Source organism: Hypomesus nipponensis, chromosome 23 (assembly GCF_054491055.1).
Source record: "Hypomesus nipponensis isolate SF chromosome 23, ASM5449105v1, whole genome shotgun sequence".
NCBI classification, from domain to species: Eukaryota; Metazoa; Chordata; class Actinopteri; order Osmeriformes; family Osmeridae; genus Hypomesus; species Hypomesus nipponensis.
Window position 1 is genome coordinate 12,230,503 of NC_140383.1, and position 18,575 is coordinate 12,249,077.

Sequence of the window (18,575 nt, forward strand, 5' to 3'; positions counted from 1 at the left end):
AGTATAGACACAGAGGATGGTGATACAGTATAGACACAGAGAAAGGATGGTGATACAGTATAGACACAGAGAAAGGATGGTGATACCGTATAGACACAGAGAAAGGATGGTGATACCGTATAGACACAGAGAAAGGATGGTGATACAGTATAGACACAGAGGATGGTGATACCGTATAGACACAGAGGATGGTGATACAGTATAGACACAGAGGATGGTGATACAGTATAGACACAGAGGATGGTGATACAGTATAGACACAGAGAAAGGATGGTGATACAGTATAGACACAGAGAAAGGATGGTGATACAGTATAGACACAGAGAAAGGATGGTGATACAGTATAGACACAGAGAAAGGATGGTGATACCGTATAGACACAGAGAAAGGATGGTGATACCGTATAGACACAGAGAAAGGATGGTGATACAGTATAGACACAGAGGATGGTGATACCGTATAGACACAGAGGATGGTGATACAGTATAGACACAGAGGATGGTGATACAGTATAGACACAGAGAAAGGATGGTGATACAGTATAGACACAGAGAAAGGATGGTGATACAGTATAGACACAGAGAAAGGATGGTGATACAGTATAGACACAGAGAAAGGATGGTGATACAGTATAGACACAGAGGATGGTGATACCGTATAGACACAGAGAAAGGATGGTGATACAGTATAGACACAGAGAAAGGATGGTGATACAGTATAGACACAGAGGATGGTGATACCGTATAGACACAGAGGATGGTGATACAGTATAGACACAGAGGATGGTGATACAGTATAGACACAGAGAAAGGATGGTGATACAGTATAGACACAGAGGATGGTGATACAGTATAGACACAGAGGATGGTGATACAGTATAGACACAGAGGATGGTGATACAGTATAGACACAGAGAAAGGATGGTGATACAGTATAGACACAGAGGATGGTGATACAGTATAGACACGCAAGGAGAATCCTGCAAATGATGTTCCTTATTTTACCTGCCACGGTCTCCAGATAACGCAGAGATTGGGTGACTGGGAATTCCCTGTCACATGTACCCCTTAGATAGACGAGGAAAAAAATAAACACTCAACGGTTGACATTGGCAGCCATATTTAAGTATGGCCCTGCTAAATGGGGAGTTATGTCACTCCCCTGGCTGCATGCTGGTGAGGTATGAAGGTATTATTAGCGGGTTGAAACTCACTGCTGACCCTCCCGCCCTCCGCTCTGCTTTCCCAGGGTGCTGTTCACCTCCTCTGTCCTCAACCTGGCTGAGCTGGTGGCCTTGAGGCCCGACCTGGCTCGCCTCAAGAAGGTTCTGTACTTCCACGAGAACCAGCTGGTCTACCCCGTCCGCAAGACTCAAGAAAGAGACTTCCAGTATGGCTACAACCAGGTCCTGTCATGGTAAACGCTGCCTTCCACAGCAAGCTGGATCCACTGGGTGCAGTGTTATGTTAGCAGGACGGACAACGTTGAGCAGCACAATCTTTGAAGCGAAGCTTCAGCACAGAGCACGAGTAAACAATGACAAGCAATAACAATTAAGAAGACGCACAATTACTCTGTTTGTTGCATCGGGGAATAAAAGACGCGTACTACTCAACTGTAATAGTTTGTCTTAATGAGCATGTCAGGGCGCACATGATTGGTTAATTACCGCGACCCAACATGATGCTCTCTGGTTAATTGAAGTCAGTTTTGTCGAGAGACAGCCTCGCCATTAATCAGAAGGCTAAACGGTAAAGAGAGGCACTCGAAAGAAAACTGATTGTTGTTGATCTGCATAGGGCAACACGTCAATAACTCTGCTGAGCCCTGCCCACTCCATCTACTTTAACATCATTAACCCAGTCAAATATGGCAGCATTAAATAATACGCTACTCAAAGAGAATGGATCATTAGGAGAGCTTTGATTGGATTGAAGCCAGATTGCTTTGCTAATTTGAATTATAATGCGGAGGCCTTTTTCTTCTAATGAAAGAGAATGGGGCTTCATTTAGGAGTCCTGGAGATCAAGGGATGAAGAAACGATAGTTGCTGCCGTTTCACTTTTCATGCATGTCGGAGAGAGCAGAGAGAATGTGCTATCTCTGACTGTCCTCCCGTTTCCTTCCTCCTCCTCCTCCTCCTCCTCCTCTCACCCAGCTTGGTGGCAGATGTGGTGGCGTTCAACTCCTCTTTCAACATGGAGTCCTTCCTGTCCTCCATCTCATCCTTCATGAGGAGGATTCCCGACCACAGGCCCCGAGACCTAGCCTCGCTCATACGACCAAAGTGTCGGGTCCTCTACTTCCCTCTCCAGCTCCCGGACGTCACCAGGTCAGTGGACTCATCCTTGGCTCCAGTCGTTCGCCTTCCAGGGATGGACCGGGCCGCTGATTACAGCAGGCGCAGAGGAGGGAGGAGGGCCAGCCTGTTAATCCAGCTTCAGGAGCATGGTTAATGGCAGAGTTGTGTGAGAAATCCAGATTAGAAGTGACAGAGGTTTTAATATCCTGTCGTTGGGGCCTATCACTCTCTTACGTAGGCCGTACTGGAACACTGATTTGTTTAGCAATCTGGGAGTGTTTGTGTGTGTGTGTGTTTGGGTGGGTGTGCGTGTGTGTTGGTGGGAGATTGTCTGAAATGACAAGATTAATCTGGTTCATGTTCATCCTGAAAGCTAATTTGAAGTGCTTGATCTGTCAAACACTTTCATTGCTTTTTCTATCCTTTATAGTTTAAAAGGGACAACTTTGTGGTCATCAAAAAAGTACTTTTTGGTTGGTTTTATTTCAACAACATTGACTTTTAGCAGTTTGACCCATCATCTCCACCAGGTGCATGAGATGAAACGCAGAAGTGAAGCTACATTACTGTCAGTTTTAAGTCTATATTTGCTTCACTTGATACTTTTGGGAGTTTGTATTGCTTACTAGAAGTTGTGTACCTCAGAACCGAACAAGCCAGTCAGAACCTATTCATGCTGAATCGATTGGTTCCATGTCCTTCTTTATAAGATGCAGTCCCGGGTCAGTGAAGAGGGGTTGTGCTTTTTTATTGCTGCGTTCCAAAACAATGCTCAGTAAAACAGGCCAAACCAGCGACTCTACAGAGAGGCTCTGGTTTGGATTAGAGCTCAAATTAACAGCAGCCACCTCTTCACATGAAAGCAACAACACAGTTTAGAATAAATCTATGAATGTCAACAGAGCAAGCATGCTCAGATTTGAGACAGATTAGTGTTGTTGGCCTCTCAGGTGGGAATATCTTCCAAATAAAAAGTGTGAAAGTCGTCTCAGATCTGCCTCCCAGACGACACAGCTGCTGGGTTTTATGATATCGCATTTTAGGGAAAACCATAATGGCTGCACTTTCATGGGGGCGCATGGCATTTATTGAATTGAAATTCATAAACATATGATGCAGTTTTTGAGCAATTTTTGCTGCTTTCTTTCAAGCCTTGCCATTCTCAGGGGTGACTGAACACAGCGGGGAGATGAAAGGAGCCCTGTCACTCACCCAAGTGCACACACTGTTCTGAGCACACTCTTGAGGCACATTATAGCTAATTATTAAGACCCAGTCCCCCTAAGGAGATCCCTGGCCAGGAAACGTATGTGTGCGGGTTGCGATACTGTGTAGAATGTGCATTTTGTGTATGTGTGAGAGAGAGAGTTGGGTTGTGTGACCCTGCCTCCAGTAATGGTGTCAAATCTTTACTTTATGGCCTCCCTAGTCAAACTTGTGTTTGGTGACATGATCAGCACCACAGTCAGGGCTTGAGAATCACATATCATGAATATGATACATGGTATCATCTAAATGATGTAGATAACCATCTGGATGCATGCCTATATTTGTAGAATAAAGAGAAGGATTTAAATATTTTACTTAAGTGTATTTGAGAAAGAAATTTGTGTTTGTTTAATTATCCTTTAATTCTGTGTGTGTGTGTGTGTATGTGGGGGAGGGGGGGGGGGGGTGCAATCGTGCATGAATGCATGTTTGCACAAGAGTGTGTTTGTGTGTGTGGACCCCTGCATGTTTTCCTGTGCATCCGCTTGGCTAAGACCCAGAGAAAGTGAGCGGGCGAGGCTGACGCAGGCCTCTCGCCCAGAGGGTTCTCAGCTCATTTTCAGACGGTCATTTGCCTGATCCAAAGCAAGCTCACAGAGTGTAAGTAAGTGATTATATGCATGGCCGACGATCCCTCAACATGCCTGTGGTCTCATCCCAAACACGGTTAGTCCAGCTCTCTGGAAATATAAAACGCTCAGAGAAACAAATGAGGGAGAAATACCAGATTATTTCTCTGCATAGGTGTTTTGATGTCTCCCCCTCTCTTTTCTCCCTCTCTGCCTTCCCCCCCCCCCTCTATTCTCCTTCTTTCTCCTCCTCCCCCTTCTTTCTCTTCCTCTCCATTCTCTACTCCTCAATACATTTCTTTCTTTCTCTGTGTTTCTCTCTTTTTAAAATATTCCTTGTCAGTCTTTCAAATTGACCTGGGGAGTTTTGTGGCGTTGCGAGTCCCCCCGCCCAGAAGAAAACCTGCAACCCTTTTTAGTGTGTGTGTGTGTGTGTGTGTGTGTGTGTGGAGGAACTCTGGTGGGTTCCTTAAAGCAGAGAAGAAGGCTCTTTGTGGTTGGTGTGTTTGCAAGACTCATCTATCAATCTGCCTTTTGATGGGAGGACTTTTGTAATTTAATAGTGATTGACCTGAGCCGGCAGAAACCTGCGGTGGTGGACAAAGCCTCCACATTTATCATGGCCGAGCGGCGGGATGCTGACTTTGTTTCGAATGTCGTCAGCGGGCTGGTGCGGCGCGTCTGGGTTGGGCGCGCCCAGGGTGCTAATCAGATCAACACGGACCACCACGTGATCAGCAGGTGTCGTTTTAGCCAGCTTGGCCCCCCACAGCTGTTTCTACCTCTATTCTCTCTCTTCATGTCTTTGTGGAGCTTGTCAGGCCTTGTGGGGCTGTTCCCCACTGAGGACAGCAGTCAGGTGTGGGGAGCAGGGGGTTAATTCGATTATGCCTTGATTAGTGTTTTGTTCAATTGTTTTGCGGGAATTTTAGATGTGGCCTGCAGAAAGCGGGGGAGCTTTGATCCTGTAGCGGTTGTTCAACAGACAAACGTCTCCATTGTTGCCATCGGTTTCTAAGAGAATCCCCCCCCCTCCTTCACGGTTGCTTTCTTCCTTGGAGAGAGATATGAATGCAGGTTTGCAGCCCAACTTGAAAGAGTTGCACATACTTGGACCTCCGCATTGATGGCCGTTTTTCATTAAGCCCTTTAACTGGCTGCAGATAACTGAAGCTACTTTTAAGTTGATTGGTAAAAGGTTCCCTCTTTGGCTGAGTTTAAAAGCCATTGATGTGGCTCCTTGTGAAGTCTTCAGACTGCTCTGCTCAGGTCTCGTTTGATTGGCCCCTGGAATGACTCTTCTTGGAGCAGATGGCAGGATATCCTGTGAGACTCTGCTGTTTGAGACTTTATCCTTGGGCTGCTCTCGCAAGCCCAAATGCAAGTGGACGTCTTCTTGCAACCAACTGAAGATGCTGAACTCGTGTGGTAAAATAAGATATTTGAGATAATTCGATTTCATTTTGAGGGATAACATTGTTTTTTGTATGGCCTATGTAGTTCTCGTCATGTTCACGAGAGGCTGAACACTGGTCCGTTTCCCGTGCTTTGGGTTGAAATAGATCTGTTGAGAACAAGAGCTGACCTGGTTTGAATTGGTTTTGCATTTGTGTCTAAAGAGATTGTTGTATCAGCCACCCCACAAAGTGAACCTAGCAGGAAGAAGCAGCCCTGAGGCTCTAGAAGGTTCTCCAGATTATGGACATCAGAAGGCGTTGCTTGCCACGTGCCTTAGTGAGTCTGTTTTGCCGTGGGACTGTGTGAACTAATTGGAAACATTAACGCGATGGAGCAAAAGGAATTTGTAACACAAATCCATGTCTATCCGACAGAGGAGAGAGGGAGAGAAAGTGAAAGGGGGGAGAAACTTTGTGAGACAGGTATTACACAGATGTACTGTATAATGTTTGATACCATAAGTAGCACTATTTAATATGGTTTATTTAAAGGTTCCATATGCGAAGTACAATGAGCAGAAGTCATTTAGGACATGTCAGTTTAACATAAAACCACATTTGTACTCATTTTTATTTCTTTAACCTTTATCAAAGCTATACCAGAAAGACCTGGCCAGGAAAAATATACGTTCATTGTTGTTTTATCCTGACTAGGGTGAATTTCGGCCTTGATTACAGTCGACATCCTGTGGTTGACATCAGATCTCAGTGCACGGACTGGATTTACACTGCAAAGGATCCCTGATATTTATCCTCCTGTTAACCCACAATTACGATCTAGAACATCGATCTAGTGTCGGTGATTGCAGATTATGATCTGGCGTGCACGCTGTGTAAAATATCTCATCTCCGCAGCCACACCGCTAAAGTGGGACGAGGCAACGGACGCATCTACTTCTCAAAGCTGTGACCCAGCCAGTCCTGCGTGCGTGTGTGTCTGCGTGAGTTGGGGGCTCAGCATCCCAAGCCTCTCAACTTCACACAAGCTGATAGTCATTGTCCCAGTCTCTTTAATTAATGTCACTTCCACCCAAAGTCCCCCTGAGATGAGGAGGAAGATGAGCAGGAAGAGGGATAGAAAGGGGATAAGATGACCTGATACTCTGATAGTCTCAGGGGGTGGCGTAGAGGGGGATGTAGAGGAGGAGGTGTAGATGGGGTTGAAGAGGAGGAGGTGTAGAGGGGGATGTACAGGAGGAGGTGTAGAGGGGGATGAAGAGGAGGAGGTGTGGAGGGGGTAGGAGAGGAGGACAGGAGGAGAAAGAAGATAAAGAGCAGAGGGATAATAAAATAGCTGAGGGTTAAGGATGGGGGGGGGGGTGTCTTTCATCAGGGCTTCATCCAGGCTCATCATGATAAGAACAGCTGTCTGCCACCTTTTTCTACATGATTACTTAACACCTTTTTCCTCCAATCACAGCCTGTCTCTGTGTCAGGGTCCGGTGCGTCTGCTCCCAGTTCATGACACATGCCTCTGAGCGTGTGCAAACTGTGCGACGTAGGACTGGCTAGAAAGGCTGACGACGATTGAAACTAGAGGTGCAGTAGTGCCTGGGATGGACTCCGACTCGGGTGCCAGGAACAACCACAATTGAATCCATATGGCGCTTTGAAGTTGAGGAGAGTAACCGTGATGAATAGGAACGAATTAAGGATCAAACCATCCATTGGTGATTTGTCCTTAATACCAAACTTGAGCTAACACACACTGGCATCTGTTCAGCCATGACATAATCAAGAAAAACGAGTGTTTTCAAAACACTGCTACACTAATCCCAGTGCTGCTGGGGTTTTTACGCACACTGAGGGAGCAGAAAGAGAAATCTGCTTTACGTTTTTATTTGTCTTCTCATCCGGCATAGCTACATTTTGTGTTGCATCGTCATTCTCGGCAAGAAAATGAATAAAATGTTTGACTGCCACAGTGATCCCTTGGATTAAATGGAGACGTTGCATTACTGGCTGTGACGAAGCCTGTTAACTCTGACCAGTCATGCAAGCTCGAACATGGAAGTGAGAATACAAACAAGTAACGTGATTTGAGTGTTTATGAAGTTTGACACAAGCTGGTGTTCCAGTCTTTTGTCGACGGTACAGTACCAATCTCACTTGTGAAATGGCTTCAATACTAAATCTAATGAGATTATTTATCCTTCAGCTAGGATGTTTGAGTGAATTTTTCTCAGTATTGACCCGCAGGTCATCGGGTCATGTTCTCAGTGTGCACCCCCCGTTCATCCCCAGTAACACGTTTCCCAGCTTGCTGTTGGTCCCATCCCTGTTGTTGTTCTGTAGTAAATCCCGTCCTTACATGGGGATTGTCCTGTGCCGGCTCAACCTGGATGCTACCCAGGCAGGGGACAGGTTATTGGGTGTTTTCAGAGTATTACCCCTCCCGACAGCAGATGCCAGGGCTTCTGTGGCTCCTGCTGTAATCTGCTCTCTCCTGATGTCCCGCCTCGCCAGCCATATGCACATGACGTCCTTTCAGAGTTTTCCCTGTCGCTGCCACAGAAATTGGGGGGGGGGGTGAAAAAGGACAGCGTTGGATCAGATATTCCTCTTGGCGGGGGTGCGAGGCGGGGGTGTCCTGCTCGGGCCTTCTCAGCACCGCGGGCCAAGCAGTCGAGTCGTCCCTCCCCCCTTCCCTCTGAATATCCATCAGCGCGCTGCTCTGCTCCCGGGGGGCTGAGGGCCGCGGCCCGGGATGGGACGGCCACGCCACGGAGACAACGCCACAGACATCCGGGAGACTGGACGAGCTCCTGGCGCAGGGTTCCGACGGTAATGACTGTAATGTCGATGCTAATGTGTTTTAATGACCTGCCCGGGCCACACCGCTGAGCCCCTCTCCTCTCCACTCCAGCCCCGCGCTCAGACCTCCGTCAGCAGGGCTGCTCGGCTGGCAGGATGAGGCTGATGAGATGGCTGTGGAGCTCTCCTGCCCTCGGGGCCGCTAACCTAGCTGCCAAACCTTTTGGATGAGGTCCGTTACTCTGACCTAACTCGTCCAGTCAAGCCTCCTGGGAGTTGAGGGCCAGAGATTGTTCGAGAACTAGCCGTGGTGACCTGACCTGGAGAGCCCTGGGCGTCTCTACTGTGGTTCAGGATACATGGTCAAAGTATGCATGTATACGTTCTGTCATGTTTTGCAAACATGGGTTTACGAGATACTGTGTGTGTGTGTGTAGCTTTGTGGTCCTCTGGTAGCGACTGTTGGAATGCGCCTGTCCTCTTCAGGTACTGTGAGGTATTCTTCCCCAGTCCTGTAGAGCTTTACATCCCTTAGCACGACACACAAACAATACTCTGCTATATCATTGAAGGTATCATGAATTTAAAAGCCCAAATATATCTCATCCATCTTTGTAAAAAAAAATATTTAAAAAATCTGCCTTTTCCTTGAATGACCACACAGATGCAGGTCTGGTTGTACCTGCAGTAGTCTGACCCAGGTCTCAGCGTTGCAACCTCTCCAGTACGAGTCTCCCTGCTCTCTCTCTCCCCCCCAGGGCCAGCGCCCTCTGGGCCTCCTGATCACTGACGTTTTTCATTATCCAGTTGGAGAGACACTTGTGATTATTGCCAATAAAGGAAATTAGATCAAATGATTTTTGACTTTGACTCCCCTCTTCATCCTTTCAATTTTAATCAAATGCAGAGGTAAAGTCATCACCGAAATTGCTGTTGATTTATAAATAAGATAATTGTGCGGCATTCTCCCTAAGTACCTCTCCCTCTCTCTCCCTCTCTCTCTCTCTTTCTGCCGGTGGACACCGTATCGTTTTTATTGCCCCTAGTCAAAACCTCTTCATCCAATTTTTGAAATGGCTTATTGAATGAAGCTCTCCCAGGGGCTGGCAGCACAGCGCCATTGGTCATAGCTAACCACAAGCCCCTGCTTGTCAGCCCCCCCACCACCACCACCACCCCACAGAGACACAGCACAGACAGCCCCCTGTCCAGACCTGCTGTGTAACAGATCCATCTCCCCCCCCCCCCCCCCCAACACCATCTCCTCATCCACCCGGGCACTTTCATCGATGGCTTGTCAAGGTGATGTCCAGCTGCCTGGATGCCAGGCCACGCCTTTACAAATGACCTCATGGATTGTAATAATGCGAGTGCTTATTAGAAGGGGGCACGGCGGGTAACGTTGTCCTTCCATCCACTGTGCGGTTCCCTTTGATTTTCTTCATGCATGTGCATGAAAACCTCAGGCAGTGTTATCGTGCCTGATTCTCTCTGCAATGGCCTGTGTTGTATGTATGAACGATCCAAACAAGCTTTTGGGCAGTTATTAAAGAATTGACTTTTTTTGCCTAACGTGCGACACATTGAATTGGGTGTATGATATATCTTTCATAACCACTCCCAGGGTTTGTTTTGCTTATGATGGCTTTTCCAGAGATGGAGAGGAGCTATAAACACCATTAACATCTTATGGTAACGATGCTAAATCTGTCAGCGTCCATTCGTCATGCTGTGATGTCAGTGCCCGCCACAAGCTTACTCTGGCGTCGGGATTGAGTGTTTTAACGGCCTTCCGATGGAACACGCTCCCATGTGCTAACTCCCAATAGACGCTGGTTTCTCCGGTAGAAGGTTAAGTTCTATCTCTAAGGTCATGGCTTTGGGTGTTTTGTATTTGCAGGCTTTGTCAATGTAGCCTTAGTTGTGTGTGTGTGTGTGTGTGTGTCTTCACCTCTATCCTTCTGACCTCTGAGGACATCCTAGGTCACCTGTTGACCCGTTTCCGATTCTGTCCGCACGTCTGTCTGGCTGTGTGTCTGCAGGCTGAGGGTCTGTAGGCGGAGCCTGGTCACCAGACCCCGAGGTCGAGGGAGATCCTCTTTGTCTCCCTCCCCAGCGTTTGAGGCAAAGCTCCCGCCTTCATAAATTCACCCAGCCACGAACACCTCCCTCTGTGCCAGCGCGTCCAATGTGTTTCCCATTCCTCCGACAATGACATCAGCATCTTTCCATGCTGGCTCTCGGCCTCCTCCTTCTCCAGCTCCTCGTCTCTCCTTCTCCAAAGAAAGCAGAGCGGCCAGGCCCAGCCTGGGGAACATCCTTTGGTGATGGGCCGACGTCGATCTGTCTTGCGACGCAAACACGGGTCACGAGACGCGCGTTAGTGTGTGTAAATCTCTTGTGGTTTCTGTTGTGGTTGTGCCGAGTCTGTATTTCAACAATATCCAAAGACTAGAACCCGATTGCTAACCATATACATGTTCGTTGAAAAGTCTATGTGATATTGGCACAATTGTTCTACTTTCTACAGTATCAAATCGATATTCTGCGTGTTCTGTATGCTCCTCACACAGGCTCCTCCCTGAGCACAAGATTCTTGGCCGACAGAAGGAACCTCAGCAGAACATCTCCTACACAAGTATCTCGGCAGAGGAAGCACTCTCCCTCCCCCCAGAGCCGGGCCAGGAGGTCGAGGCCGACCAGGGCCTCTGTGACGGGCGGGAGGCTGAGAAGGAGGAGGGGAGCGGAGGAGCAGAGGCTCAGGCCAGACCTCTCCATATCGTCTGGCCGCATAGGTGGTGAGTTGTGATTTGCCCTTATGAACCGAAGGATGAACGCACGCATGTACGAGCACGCAAACACGGGTGGGTATGCACACTCTCACGCAGACACGAGCGCAAACACACGCACGTACGAAATGCACACTAAAATGTATTCAGACCATAACATAAATGACAGTGCGTTTAGAGAACTTGTCTCAGAGGGAGTGTTTGGAGTGCTAGCGTGATGACGCAGCATGTTCCCATATCAATGCGCCACCAGGACAAGCACTGGAAGCAAATATGTTTCCACAACAACCTTGTTGTTGTTGTTACCTTGCTGCTTTCTCTGTGATTGGGGCCGCTGGCCATGTCACGGTGCGGCACGATGGAGAACAAAGCAGTCACGCAGCCCGTAATCCAAAAACGATGTGCTGGAGCTTCTCCTGGGACTGGGAGAGACCTGAAGGGAGCTCTCGCACTGCAGCGCTGCCCCCCTCAGCCCCACCAGCACTGCCCCCCTCCTATAGCGCTGCCCCCCTCAGCCCCACCAGCGCTGCCCCCCTCCCACAGTGCTGCCCCCCTCAGCCCCACCAGCGCTGCCCCCCTTCTACAGCGCTGCCCCCCTTCTACAGCGCTGCCCCCCTCAGCCCCACCAGCGCTGCCCCCCTTCTACAGCGCTGCCCCCCTTCTACAGCGCTGCCCCCCTCAGCCCCACCAGCGCTGCCCCCCTTCTACAGCGCTGCCCCCCTCAGCCCCACCAGCGCTGCCCCCTTCCTATAGCGCTGCCCCCCTTCTACAGCGCTGCCCCCCTCAGCCCCACCAGCGCTGCCCCCTTCTACAGCGCTGCCCCCTTCAGCCCCACCAGCGCTGCCCCCCTTCTACAGCGCTGCCCCCCTTCTACAGCCCTGCCCCCCTCAGCCCCACCAGTGCTGCCCCCCTTCTACAGCGCTGCCCCCTTCAGCCCCACCAGCGCTGCCCCCTTCCTATAGCGCTGCCCCCTTCAGCCCCACCAGTGCTGCCCCCCTCCTACAACGCTGCCCCCCTCAGCCCCACCAGGAGTGTTGTTTGACAACATGCCGGGGGGAAAACTAGCGCACGTTTTCATGTCAAGTAATGGAGTCAGTTAGTAGACGCCAAAGCGACGTACCCAACATGGGGGATTTTGAACCTGAGAGTTCTAGCGCTCAATTGCTCAAACCACTGAGCTACACCCCCCTGTTCTAGAAGCTGTGGAGGTTGGATGGCGAGACCTCATGAACTCTGATGAGTAAACCGTGGTACTCTTATTGTGAAACTCTTGGTTAGAGTGGTGTGTCGATAGTTGATAGACTGCCGGGAGTGCGTTTAGCTCTCACAGGGAGATCTTCCTCGGAGGGTTTTCGATCCAGTGTGGCGTCGTGGTGCAAGTTGTTTTAGCGTTCTGTGCCAGTCTCCGGAGAGCAAGCGCCCTGTGATCTTCTGCAGTGTCTGCTGGCCGGTGTCACTGAGGACAAGTTCACACATTCTTCTCCTCTCCGTCCGCCAGAGAAGCTCCGTTTCCTCACCAAAACACGTCCGTAAATCAGATTAACTACCGCAAAGACCACCAGAGCTGCTCGTCCTCGCTGGCGGCGGCGGCTGTGGTCCTCGTCGGTGCCCCCCCCCCCATCTCTGTGTTTGCTCTGGCTAGCTGTTTTTCACCTACTCTTATATCAGTAACAAAAGCACCCAGGGTGTAATCTCCTCTAAACTGAGCAAAACACAGATGGATTATCGCTCCCAACATCCAGGCTTCATAAACGCTGGCTTTATTCTGGGCTAAATTAGGATTTACCCATTGAGGGGCAGAGAGAAAGAGGGAGAGACAGGATAGGTGGGAGCTAGAGGGAGAGCTAGATAATCTCCTCGGTTGAAGCTGCTCGCGGTTTGTTTTACTTCCCTACTTCCTTTCTTCCCTTCATAGCTCCACACACACACACACACACGCAAACTCACACACACACGCCACACACACGCTCTCTGTCACTCCGTCTCTCTCGGGGCTCACTAGTTTTTGTATCCTCATTCCCAGATTGTTAATCTGTGTGTGGCCTGGATCCCTGAGATTACAGGACTGTCTTATTGCAGGCACTGACCAGGGGGGGGTGGAGGTGGGAATGGAGGGATGGAGGGATAAAGGGATGAGATCAGAGAGGCCCGCCAGTAGACAGATGTTTACAGGTAGGAGGATGGCCTCGTGCCACGGTACTGAGGATCAGGGACGGAGAGAGGGGGGGGGGGGACGAGGGGTAGAGGGACAGAGGGTGAGAGAGAGGAAAAATAGATGGAGGGGGGGAGAGAGGGAGAGAGGGAAAAGAGATGGAGGGAGAGTAGAGGTTAAATCGAGCAGAGGTTTAGCCCCTGACAGCTCAGGACATAGAGGTTGAGCGGGATCAGCTCTTACCTCAAGAGGATTGCAGTCCCGGGGTCTGTTGATTTGAAAATGACAAACAAAGCAATCAGGACTCACGTAGGCACACCGCTGTGAAGACGAGGGGAGGGGGAGGAGGAGGAGGAGGAGGAGGAGGAGGGGTGTCTTAGACAGTGTCCTAGATGAGGTTAGGGATAAGGTAATCATTTGGATGCAGGGCACGCAGTGTGCAGTGAGTCTGACGCCGACCTCAGACTGATGACGTCATCGGCGGTGGTGATGTTTCTCCGTTTTAGTTCATCCGCTCGTCAGGCTGGCAAGTGGTCATTAATGACGCACATGTAGACACAATCATGCACACGCGCACGCACACTCAGACACCTACATACACACAACACATACAGTACCTACACACACACACTCACTCTTGGCGCTCATCTCGGCATTCCCCGGCCTCGCCCTGCCTCGCCCTGCCTCATGACCTCAGAGGACCCCTCGTCAGCAACTTGCACAGGAACAGGAAATGAAAGTCAAACATGGAGGCATGAGGCAGAAGTACACTCATTTAGCATCCCAGCATGGCAACTTCTGCTTTTCAGCTTCATGCTCGGTTTATTATGGTAACGAGTAAGATCGTAAGTTCTACAACCCTGTGTGGAGTCAGATGGCTATTGAACCAGGCTTGTGGACCAAACCTCTGAAATAGCTAGTGTATCATGCTTGTGGACTTGGCCGCTAACATAGCGAATGTATCAGGCTAGTGGACCAGGACTCTCAAGTGTCAGGGTGTGCTGTTTGTGGATGAACACTTCAGTGTCACTTTCAGTCTATATATGATGTCCCTGATCCTTGTGCAGATTCACTTCAAAAATGAACTAGCCAAGAATTGTCAACGGGTATGGACAGTTGAGAATTAGCACCGCCAGAAAATATGAGGTGTTTGAACGTAAACTTACGGCTCTCCACTCTTTCTCTCTACTCTGTTTCCTTGTCTACTACTGTTCTGTACAACTCTACTTTGTTATTCTACTCTGCTCTCTACTGTATTCTGTTTCCCTTCCCCATTACTCCACTCTGTTCTCTACTGTTTTCTGTTCTGTTACTCCACTCTCTTCTCTCCTCTGTCCTTTGCTCGACTACCATCTTTTCTCCACTCTGCTTCTACCCTCGCCACTGTTCTCTGTTCTCTGTTCTCTACTCTGCTAATCTGTGAACCCAGTCTTTGTCTTTCAAGTGTCCCTTAATTAGGGCTCTGCTGTTCAGTTTTCCCGTGATTGGGCTCATTTCACATTGTGCATCGGAGTAAATAGTATTTGAATTTTAAAACGCACCTCTTGGGTGCAACATAAAGGGGAATATTTAATCCCAGCTTTCTAAATGAGAGGATCTTATTTTCTTTTGGGCTGGTATGTTCTGCATATTAAAGAGGGATGGAGACTTCTAGATCATTTCTCCGCTTCATCTGTCGACGTTGGAGGTCACTGGGGTGGTGTGCTGCACCGGCACAAAGGACTGGAGCTAGGGAGCGGAGGAGAAGACGAAAAGAGTGCGGAGGAGAAGGGAAGGGAGGGGAGTAGAGAGGATAGGGGAGAAAGGAGCGGAAGGGGGGCAGCAGAGAGAGAGGACGAGGGGGGAGAAGACGGTGGAGGAGTGGTGAGGGGAGGAAAGGAGAGGAGGGAAGTGGAGAGGATACACAAAGAGGGGGAGGAGTTAGAGGAAGGGAGGAGAGGAAGGTGAAAAGGGGAAATTCAAACGGCAGCCATGAGCGGCCACATCATCTTCACGGGAGTCTGCGCCACAGATGTTTACCTCGTGCGTCGAGACGGGCCCACCCCTTTTGAGCGCTCCGGTTTTGGGGCGAACGATCCGTCGACCCACCGCTGAAACGAGCCCCTCGGAGGGGCGCACCTTGACTGCCAGAGCGGCCTGCCTCTGCCTGGCTGCAGGGTCGCGCAGGCTGGGGATCGTGACGGGAAGATTTTTGGCCAGCCTTTGTTTGTCTCTCACTCTCCCGTCAGGGGGGGGGCGATGATGGCGACTTGGCGCTCTGTCGCTGGGGGTTAACGAGCGTCATCAGGGCGAGATCCAGGTCATCAGTGGGGAGTCAGGCAGGGTGGTGTGTGTGTGTGTGTTTATGCATGCATGCATACTTGGGGAGAGGGGGGAAGGTGTTTATGTGCATGCATGCATGCATGCTTGGGTGTGTGTGTGTGTGCGTGTGCGAGCGAGTGAGCCGGTGCTCAGGACTCTTCCTGACAGTAACCCACACATTAATGAGCACTGCTTTGTTTTCCAGTAGGGGGAGGGGCGTGTGGCGCTCTCGCAGGCCTCTCTCTCGCTGCGCTTCTGGAGCAGTAACGAGGGGATAGGGATTCAGAGGCAGGAGAGGAAATAAGGGAATTAGCGTCTTATCCACAGGGGAAGAGAGAGAGTAGGAGGGCTGGAAATGAGGATAAATAAGCTCCCGTAATATCTCACCTAAGGAGGTCCCAGAGAGGAGGTGTGTGGAGGAGTGCTGGTACTGTTTGACCTTCACACACACACACGTGAGCACACACATGAGCACACACACACACACACACACACACACACAGCTACGGGAGTTTCTCCTGCCGGACATATACTTTCCAGCGTAAAATACTTTTTACTCAGAGTGTGTCTGACACTGCAGACTTTGTGAAACACAGCATTTCCCTTGTGTCATGTTGTTGTTTTAACGTCTGTCGTTTTTGGGGGGACAATTCTGCCCTCGCGCCATCTGTAATGCTAACAGTGACAACTCAAATCTAAAAACATGTTGGCCTGGTCGCTAGTCCCTTCTCTCCCCCTCCTCTCCCCTTTCCCTCCCCTTCCTCTCCCTGGGGTTTAGAGGATCCTTGTTGATCAGTTTAAAGGCTGCCCCCTACTGGCCTGGCAGCATCCCTGTTGCTCTGTCATCACAGATTCAGTCAGCATGTTGGCATGCTCAAATCAGCCTGCATCAGAGCCCTGTTACGTCACAGAGAGGTGAGCTAGACAGGTCTCCAGAGAGACACGTAAGTGAGACAGGTCCGTTTGCACTGACAACCTCCATTCAGGCCTCTGTGATCTATCTGCAGTCTGACGTGAAGTGGCACTCGTCCCGTTGGTGCTGCTGCAACATTCAGCGCTGATTTACATCACTGGACCTCACAGGGAGAAGGTGTGATGGGAAGAAACATCTGCAGCTGCTGTTTGCAATCATCGGCGCTCCCGTTGGCTCCCCTTTATGATGGCGTGGAAGGGAGGGGGAGAGAACAGGCTGAGGAGAGGAGGAACAGGGTGAGGTGAAGTGGGGAGGGGGGGACAGGGTGAGGAGAGGAGGGGGGGACAGGGGGAGTGGGACAGGGGGGGACAGGGTGAGGTGAGGAGGGAGAGGAACAGGGTGAGGAGAGGAGGGGGGGACAGGGGGAGAGGGGGACAGGGTGAGGTGAGGAGGGGGAGGAACAGGGTAAGGGTGAAGTGGAGGGGGGGAGGTGAAGCGACGTGTGACATCTGCTCGCCAGCTGAGCGCAGCACCTGTGTGTGTTAACTAGGATCTCCCAGGCGAGCGTGCTCTTCAGGGAGGAGAAGAGGAGCAGAGCAGCCTGGTATCACTGCCCCCCCCCCCCCCTTCTCACACCTCCCCCGCCGCCCCCTCTCTCCCCACCTGCCGGAGCAGAGATCACAGTCAACTACCCCCCAGGGAAGACTGTGATCTGTCTGGCTGCTGCTGCCTGCTACAACCTGGGTTGGCTGGGCTGGTACCGCGTGTGTGTGTGTGTGTGTGTGTGTGAGAGCGCACGCGCGCGCGTGTGTGTGTGTGTGTGTTTATAGGTCAGAGCTGGTTATGGCCAGGAATGTAAGCCTCCAGCTCTCCTGTGTACCACGTGTGCGTGCATGTGTGTGTATGTGTGTACAGTAGGTGAATGTACATGTGTACACCCATGTCAAAGTGAAGTCCATCAAAAGGCTGTATTCTGTTTGTGTGTGTGTGTGTGTGTGTGTGAAGGGAACATGACAAAGACCCGGAGCTGTTCTTCAGGACTCTGCTCAAGCTGAAGAACAGAGGCCTGGCCTTTCATCTGTCTGTGCTCGGGGAGACCTTCACCGACGTACCAGGTACACACACACTTTGACACACCAACTCCACACACAGATCCCCCACACTCACACACAAACACACACAAACTACACTCCCGCCTTACACACACGTACACACACATAGCCGGGTCTCGGTGGTGAGTGAGTCTAGTTTACAGACGGCCTTTCATGTTCCAAAGCAGCAGAAAACTTGGTTGACTTTTCACTCACCTTAGAAAAGTGATGCCAAGACATCACGGTTAGGCCGGGTGGGTGTAAATATTACGGCTTTAAACGTAATTGGTTATGAGATTAGATTAAGGCCTAAGGTCACCTGACATACAAACACATTACACTCTTGGGAAGGGTTTTAATTGATAAAACACACTTCCCATTAGGATGTGATGATGCTGTAATGACTTTGGGACACTCCAATGTATTTACTCAGGACTGTTAAGTTAATTAATACTCCCCCTCTAAGGCCTTTAGTGGAGCGGGAGTTACAGGAAACACACTCTCTTATATTAGAATGTAAACTTTTATAGTAGCAGAGAGGCCCTAAATCCTGCCTCATATTTACTAATTACCTTTATGATTGCTTGGAAGGCAATCACATTAGGATCATTTTAATCTACTCTGATTTTCCTAATAGGGTCATGGTATTGATTATTTTTGCTCGCTCACCTGTTTTTCCTCCTCTCATATTGTCGGCTCTACAGTATATCACAGACTCATATATCGTATAAACCCTAAAGCATTTTTATAGTAAGTAGGAAAACTTGCCCAATTTTACTTTCTCATAGCATTACAATCCTTAAGCCGTAAAGTCTTTTTAATTGGAAATAAGTATACATATTTATATGTGTAGGCTACACATATAAATATTTATTTTGTTTTATTTGATTTCTGGGCCTCATTCGTCTGTCTGCTTGGCTGACCTTTTGTCTTGGCTGTTGTGTCTGCTGAGACATCTTCATCATCATCACTTCCTTA

General features: G+C 49.7%; 1 protein-coding gene across 1 annotated transcript in view; it reads left to right on the forward strand.

Moving 5' to 3' along the window:
• qtman (queuosine-tRNA mannosyltransferase) overlaps window positions 1–18,575 on the forward strand; it is a 31,516-nt gene that overhangs the window by 6,142 nt on the left and 6,799 nt on the right. The window contains exons 3-6 of the mRNA XM_084689412.1: window positions 1,249–1,416; window positions 2,159–2,332; window positions 10,925–11,149; window positions 17,512–17,621. Coding sequence (XP_084545538.1) covers window positions 1,249–1,416; window positions 2,159–2,332; window positions 10,925–11,149; window positions 17,512–17,621 — 677 coding nt within the window. The remainder of the gene's footprint in view (window positions 1–1,248; window positions 1,417–2,158; window positions 2,333–10,924; window positions 11,150–17,511; window positions 17,622–18,575) is intronic.